The following is an 8,197-nucleotide window of genomic DNA, read 5'->3' as shown; positions in this document are numbered from 1 at the left end:
TCAGGCACATTGCGCCTGATTTCAACACAAATTGAAAGGTTAGTATTTTCTTTTTTTATTCATCACGATTGTGTATTTAGCTTGTTTTATGAAGGATTAATGCTAAGTTAGTGTACATAAGTACTGTTTTCTTAGACAAAAGGAGGGTGGCTTCTAAGGCACATTGCGCCCTAACACATACTCTTTCTCTCTTGCTTCAGATTTTCTGCTGCAATGGCCAGAAAACAGTATGATTCATCTAAACCCCTTCATTTAGAAGAAATGAAGATTTTTTTGTTAGAAGATGATGAGGAAGAACCAGCAGTAACTGAGGATTTAGAGGAATCTAGTGACATTTCATCTGAAGATGAGGTAGCAGAATGTAACACTGATTCTGGAACAGAGCAGGATGGTGATGACACTGATACAGAGGAAACAGACACAGATCTAGCTTATTATTTGGGCAAAGATAAAAATACAAAGTGGAACAAAAAGGCACCCAAGAACAAACAGCGCAGAGAATCCCACAATATTATTACACACCTTCCTGGAGTTATTGGAAGTGCTAGAAAAGCTAAAACTGCAGTGGAATGTTGGAGTAATCTAATTACAGATAGCATGTTGGAAACTATTGTTCGGTTCACTAACCAGTATATTGACACAATCAAAGAGCAATTCTCCAGAGAGAGGGACATCAAAAACACTGATGTGATTGAACTCAAGGCATTTATTGGCTTGTTATACCTAGCTGGTGCTTTCAGAGCAAATAGGCAAAGTTTGGAGGAGCTGTGGGGGACAGACGGTGATGGCATCGAAAAATTCAGCCTTGTGATGAATCTGAAACGATTCAAAGTCCTGATCCGTTGCCTCCGTTTCGATAATCAAAGTACCCGGACAGAACGAAAAGGTTATGACCGGCTTGCACCAATTCGGGACATATTTCAACAATTTATTATGAATTGTCAAAAAAGCTATTGCTCGGGGCAAAACCTCACTATTGATGAGATGCTTCCAGGTTTCCGTGGAAGATGTGGTTTTCGGCAATATATACCATCGAAGCCAAACAAATATGGAATTAAAATTTTTGCCATGGTTGATGCAAGGATGATGTACACTATGAACATGGAAGTTTATTGTGGAAGACAGCCACCAGGTCCTTTCAATGTGAGCAACAAGCTTAGTGATGTGGTAAAGAGAATTGCTGAGCCAGTGTTTGGATCTGGTCGAAATATCACTGCTGACAACTGGTTTACTGACTTTGATCTTATTGATTTTTTAAAAACGAAAAAGCTGTCATATGTGGGAACTGTTAGAAAAAACAAAAGGCAGTTGCCGCCAGATTTTCTATATACAAAAGGCAAACCACAGTATAGCACTATGTTTGGTTTCAGTAATGGAAAGATTTTAGTTTCTTACATCCCACGCGAGAGGAAAAATGTGATTTTGGTCTCTTCATTACATAATGATTACACCATTGATCCAGAGTCTGGGGAGCTAAGGAAACCAGAAATCATAACTTTTTATAATTTGACCAAAAGCGGCGTTGACACTGCTGACCAAATGTGTGGCAATTTCAATGTAAGTCGAAATACCAAACGCTGGCCGATGGTAATCTTCTTTACAATGCTGAATGTGGGTGGCATCAACTCACAAGTAATTTACCTCAGTAATGAACTTAAACAAATGCGCAGAAGAATGTACCTAAAACAATTGGCTAATGAACTGGTGAGTGGAGAGCTAAGCCTAAGAAGTACAAAGACGGTTGGAATGCCCCTTGCCCTGCAACACCGGTTGAAGAGATATCGTCCCAAGGACGTTCCAGAACAAACACCGACTCTACCACCTTCTAAAAGACGCAGTTGTACTACCTGCTCATTTGTATCTGGTTTCAGAAGGCTTTCTAAATATGACTGCAAAATATGTAAAGAATCAATCTGCCTTTCCCATGGAACTTTCGTCTGCCAGCCTTGCTTTTCTAAGTGTACCTGTGCTGCTTCTGCTGCAATTGAAACCACTGAAGATGAGTAGAAAATAATTAAGTAACATCTAAGTGCAATATCCTTTAAGTTTTTTTCCATAATTTTATATTTAAGCAATAGTTAAGTAAAGATAACTGGAGCCTATTTGGCGGTACTACCGAAAAGTGGTACTTTTAGTTTTAATAAGTTTATGGTTAATAAATGGGTTTTTTTTGCATCTGATTTGGTGTAATCTCTTTTAATACATTCCTATGAAGGTCACTGACTACTTCTATAGTCCTGAAATTGAAATATGTAGCTACTATAGGTGGTTTTCTGACCTGTGCTTGTCAGGCACATTGCGCCTGAACTGACGAGAATCTATATTGCGCCTGACGGAGGGCTAGCAAACTTCAGACGGGCCCGGACATGTACTGGCTTAAGCAGTGGGACACGTCTGGCACTGCAGGATCTGAGTCCATGGTGGCGTAGTGTGTTACTTATGGTAGGCCTTGTTACATTGGTCCCAGCTCTCTGCAGTTCATTCACTAGGTCCCCCCGCGTGGTTCTGGGATTTTTGCTCACCGTTCTTGTGATCATTCACGGGGTGGGATTTGCGTGGAGCCCCAGATCGAGGGAGATTATCAGTGGTCTTGTATGTCTTCCATTTTCTAATTATTGCTCCCACTGTTGATTTCTTCACTCCAAGCTGGTTGGCTATTGCAGATTCAGTCTTCCCAGCCTGGTGCAGGGCTACAATTTTGTTTCTGGTGTAATTTGACAGCTCTTTGGTCTTCACCATAGTGGAGTTTAGAGTCAGACTGTTTGAGGGTGTGCACAGGTGTCTTTTTATACTGATAACAAGTTTAAACAGGTGCCATTACTACAGGTAATGAGTGGAGGAAAGAGGAGACTCTTAAAGAAAAAGTTACAGGTCTGTGAGAGCCAGAAATCTTGATTGTTTGTTTCTGACCAAATACTTATTTTCCACCATAATATGCAAATAAAATGTTAAAAAAACAGACAATGTGATTTTCTGGATTTTTTTTCTCAGTTTGTCTCCCATAGTTGAGGTCTACCTATGATGTAAATTACAGACGCCTCTCATCTTTTTAAGTGGTGGAACTTGCACTATTGCTGACTGACTAAATACTTTTTTGCCCCACTGTATATATATATATATATATATATATATATATATATATATATATATATACAGCTATGGCCAAAAGTATTGACACCCCTGCAATTCTGTCAGATAATACTCAGTTTCTTCCTGAAAATGATTGCAAACACAAATTCTTTGGTATTATTATCTTCATTTAATATGTCTTAAATGAAAAAAACACAAATGAGAATGAAGCAAAAAGCAAAACATTGATCATTTCACACAAACTCCAAAAATGAGCCAGACAAAAGTATTGGCACCCTCAGCCTAAGACTTGGTTGCACAACCTTTAGCCAAAATAACTGCGACCAACCACTTACGGTAACCATCAATGAGTTTCTTACAATGCTCTGCTGGAATTTTAGACCATTCTTCTTTGGCAAACTGCTCCAGGTCCCTGATATTTGAAGGGTACCTTCTCCAAACTGCCATTTTTAGATCTCTCCACAGGTGTTCTATGGGATTCAGGTCTGGACTCATTGCTGGTCATCTTAGAAGTCTCCAGTGCTTTCCCTCAAACCATTTTCTAGTGCTTATTGAAGTGTGTTTTGGGTCAATGTCCTGCTGGAAGACCTATGACCTCTGAGGGAGACCCAGCTTTCTCACACTGAGCCCTACATTATGCTTCAAAATTTGTTGGTAGTCTTCAGACTTCATATTGCCATGCACACGGTCAAGCAGTCCAGTGCCAGAGGCAGCAAAGCAACAAAAAAAAACATCAGGGAACCTCCGCCATGTTTGACTGTAGGGACCGTGTTCTTTTCTTTGAATGCCTCTTTTTTTCTCCTGTAAACTCTATGTTGATGCCTTTGCCCAAAAAGCTCTAATTTTGTCTCATCTGATCAGAGAACATTCTTCCAAAACGTTTTAGGCTTTTTCAGGTAAGTTTTGGCAAACTCCAGCCTGGCTTTTTTATGTCTCGGGGTAAGAAGTGGGGTCTTCCTGGGTCTCCTACCATACAGTCCTTTTTCTTTCAGACGCCGACGGATTGTACGGGTTGACAGTTTGTACCCTCGGACTGCAGGGCAGCTTCAACTTGTTTGGATGTTAGTCAAGGTTCTAAATCCAACATCCGCACAATCTTGTGTTGAAATCTCTTGTCAATTTTTCTTTTCTGTCCACATCTAGGGTGGTTAGCCACAGTGCCATGGGCTTTAAACTTCCTGATGACACTGCGCACGGTAGACACAGGAACATTCAGGTCTTTGGAGATGGAGTTGTAGCCTTGAGATTACTCATGCTTCCCCACAATTTGGTTTCTCAAGTCCTCAGACAGTTCTTTGGTCTTCTTTCTTTTCTCCATGCTCAATGTGGTACACACAAGGACACAGGACAGAGGTTGAGTAAACTTTAATCCATGTCAACTGGCTGCAAGTGTGATTTAGTTATTGCCAACACCTGTTAGGTGCCACAGGTAACAGTGCCAATACTTTTGACCACCCCCTTTTTTATGTTTGGTGTGGAATTATATCCAATTTGGCTTTAAGACAAATTAAATGAAGATAATAATACCAAACAATTTGTGTTTGCAATCATTTTCAGGAAGAAAATGAGTATTATCTGACAGAATTGCAGGGGTGTCAATACTTTTGGACATGACTGTACATAGACTGTATATATGTTTTCAAGAATATTTGAGCCCATGGATCCATTCTATGTCCATTTTGCAAGCTTGCGAGAAAATCTCGCTGTACGGATGCCATACGGATTACATACGGAGGTTTACATGCGCAAAATACGCAGCCACACCTTGCCTACAGATGACATACGGATCACTGTTTTCGGATCATTTCTGCGTACTACGTCTGTTAAAAATGGACTGTATTTCCCTACGCTGAGTTTGACCCCGGCCTCAGTGTGACGCCGGCCTTAGGGCTTGTTTTCACTTGCGAGGTCCGTGTCTCGCATGTGGAAACAAAGCTCTGGTGCCGGCACTCCGGAGCGGAGCGTGCGGCTGCATGTGTTGCTATGCGGCTGCACGCTCCGCTTCACAGTGCCGGCGCCAGAGCTTTGTTTCCACATGCGAGACACGGACGTGTTCCTCGCAAGTGAAAACAAGCACTTAGGGGCACATGTCAGCTGATGAAATCAGCTGACATGTGCCTGCAAAAAATTGAGACTCATAGCCAAAGACCGCAGCAAACAGGGGGAGACGAAATTAGACATACCTATATGTCCAAGGTCGTAAAGGAGTTAGTCTAGGTTCATATTGCGTTAATGGGTTAATGCTAGCGGACTCCGTTACATGGCGAAATTGTCGCAATTAACGCCATGCAACGGATCCGTTAGCGCACCCATTGACGGCAATGTGCTAACGGATCTCTAGCGCATTGCTAGTGCATGCCATTTTCGGCACGCGCCAGCGATGTCCCGTTAGTTTCGGACGGACCGCTGATGCTGCTTGCAGCATCCGAGGTCCGTTCCTCGCTAGCGCAGATAAATAATAATAATAATCTTTATTTTTATATAGCGCTAACATATTCCGCAGCGCTTTACAGTTTTGCACACATTATCATCACTGTCCCCGATGGGGCTCACAATCTAGATTCCCTATCAGTATGTCTTTGGAATGTGGGAGGAAACCGGAGTACCCGGAGGAAACCCACGCAAACACGGAGAGAACATACAAACTCTTTGCAGATGTTGTCCTGGGTGGGATTCGAACCCAGGACCCCAGCGCTGCAAGGCTGCAGTGCTATCCACTGAGCCGGGTGTCTGCGCTAGCGGGATCACCAAACGTGATCCCTTTTGGGACATTGCGTTAGCGCAGTCCGTAGCGCTATGCGCTAAACGGACTGCCCTAACGCAATGTGAACCTAGCCTAAAGGCTATGTTCCCACAATAATTTTTTGGGGTGTTTTTTGGGGTGTTTTTTGCACTGCATATTTTTGAAAAAATGCAAGTAGCCTATTTTATTTAATAGGTGCAGAAATGATGCATAAAATATCCAACATCAAAAACTTGCCAAAAAGCTCATTGTGGGAAAGCAACCTAAAAGTATCTGCATACGTCTTTTTCAAGCTCTGAAACCCACCAGAAAAAGCATCTAGAAAACTCTAGAAATGAGTATTTACATTAAGACTATAAGGCCACGTGCATATGTTGAGTGTTTGGTGAGTTTTTTACCTCAGTATTTGTAAGTCCAAACCAAGAGTGAAACAAACAGAAGAAGTATAATAAAAATATGTCACCACTCCTGTATTTCATTCTCACCCATTCCTGGTTTTGGCTAACAAATTCTGAGGTAAAAAAAAAAACTCACCAAATACTCAAGGAGTGAAGGTGGCCTAAATATTTTGTCTTTTGAGCGTCTTTTAACCACTTCACATGTCCAAAGACTGCAAAAGAAGTGATCTGATCATTTTTCATGTGTTTTCTGCTCTGAAGATGCTCTGTACTTTCCAATATAATGGGAAATCATGAAAAAGCTACTGATGACTAAAAATGACAAAAAAAAGTGCTCAGGAACAGCAAAGAAGAAAAAGACACTTCAGGGAAAATAAAAAGACTACCATTTCCTGAAGCGTCTTCCTCACTGAAAACTTGTCAGACTCGACCACATGTAATAGGTGTCATGTGCTCGTAAAATAACTCTACTGATCGCACAGGAAAAAGAAGAATGCTTTTCAAATCTTTAACCTGTCTGAATATGCAGCTGTTCATAGCATAGTTAGACCGCTTTGCCCTTTTTTACCATCCGTCAGCCCGACATATTTCATATCAGTTCCTCCAAGTCCTGCTTGCAATGCTAAATGCACTGTTAGGTAACATAGCAGACTGATCTCTATGATTTTAGCACTATTTTTAGGACTCAATTACACAGTTCAATAGGATGTTTAGCAGGCAAAACAGTCTGATTAGGCACTTAATTTGCCACAAAACGCCTCCTTGGTAGCTGTGTGTTCAGTTTGCTCTGTGCCAATCTCCTCAATGAGCTTTAATCTGACTCGACTTATTTAAAGCACAGTAAATCCCCATCTGAAAGTGCGCCGCTCTGCAAGAACCTTCCTACATTCTAGAAGTGTACCTATATGCTTACAGTAATTGGGCAGTAAATATGGATTAGGAACAGCAGACGGATTCTTTTAGATAGTTTTAAGGTATCGCAACAGTTGAAAATATCAGCTCTATAGCAAGAATTTAAGGAATTAGAGGTTTTTATTAGAGAAATCCCGTAGTATCTCAATGGTACGACGAGACTCAAGGAACTTACTCACGGCTTGAGTTTACAATTTGGCTCATGTGTTCACAGGTCCCATTTATTTTAATAGACCTTGGGGGAAAAAACAACCTGTATTACATTTCTGAGAAGAATCTGCTGCATGTATAGATATACTCTAAAGAATATGGTGGGCCAAAAAGTAGAGAGGAGCAAATCTTTTTAATTTGTCAGGTTTGCAAAAAAAAAAAAAAATTATTTCAAATTTTGGCAAATCAATTTTTTTTAGATCTCCCAGGACTGCATGCAACCCCTTTCAAGCACTTTTAGTCAAAGGTTGTTTTAGTGATTCCAAAATAATCTCAATATATAAGGTTTTTGGAAATGGTGTTAACCAACAGCTTGTTCCTCACATACTAATCTCCACTGCTGTACAGTTACACACAATTTGTTCAGTTTCTATGGATTTCTCTCTTTATCTCTATGGTTAAGCTATGAGCTGTAACAATTGTTGTGAATTCTGTGGCTGAATTCACTCCTGTGGTCACAAGTGGTACTGCAGCTTCTGAGCTTCCTCCCTCAGGTGTTCTGGTGAGCTCGTTAACTGCTTCATTACTTAACTCCGCCTGATGCTGCTATCCTTGCTCCTTGTCAATGTTTCAGTGTTGGATCTGAGCTTCTCCTGATTGTTCCTGTGACCTGCTGCTCTGTATAGCTAAGTGCTTTTTGCTTTTTTGTTGCTTTTTTTCTGTCCAGCTTGTCTTTTGTTTTGCTGGAAGCTCTGAGACGCAAAGGGTGTACCGCCGTGCCGTTAGTTCGGCACGGTGGGTTTTTTTTTGCCCCCTTTGCGTGGTTTTGCTTTAGGGTTTTTTGTAGACTGCAAAGTTCGCTTTACTGTCCTCGCTCTGTCCTAGAATATCGGGCCCCACTTTG

At 41.2% G+C, this 8,197-nt stretch overlaps 1 protein-coding gene across 1 annotated transcript; it reads left to right on the top strand.

Moving 5' to 3' along the window:
• The first annotated feature begins 213 nt into the window (after window positions 1-213).
• LOC138674615 (piggyBac transposable element-derived protein 4-like) lies at window positions 214-2,007 on the top strand. Its single transcript, XM_069762430.1, has one exon. It carries the CDS (start codon window positions 214-216, stop codon window positions 2,005-2,007), a length of 1,794 nt encoding a protein of 597 aa, XP_069618531.1.
• Window positions 2,008-8,197: the final 6,190 nt, after the last annotated feature.

This window comes from Ranitomeya imitator, chromosome 4 (assembly GCF_032444005.1).
Source record: "Ranitomeya imitator isolate aRanImi1 chromosome 4, aRanImi1.pri, whole genome shotgun sequence".
NCBI classification, from domain to species: Eukaryota; Metazoa; Chordata; class Amphibia; order Anura; family Dendrobatidae; genus Ranitomeya; species Ranitomeya imitator.
Note: the sequence above shows the minus strand (reverse complement) of the source record. Positions and strands in the feature narration are given on the sequence as shown.

What these genes read in the sequence shown, in the direction of transcription:
- LOC138674615 (XM_069762430.1), top strand. Translation starts at nt 214, where the DNA reads ATGGCCAGAAAACAGTATGATTCATCTAAACCCCTTCATTTAGAAGAA.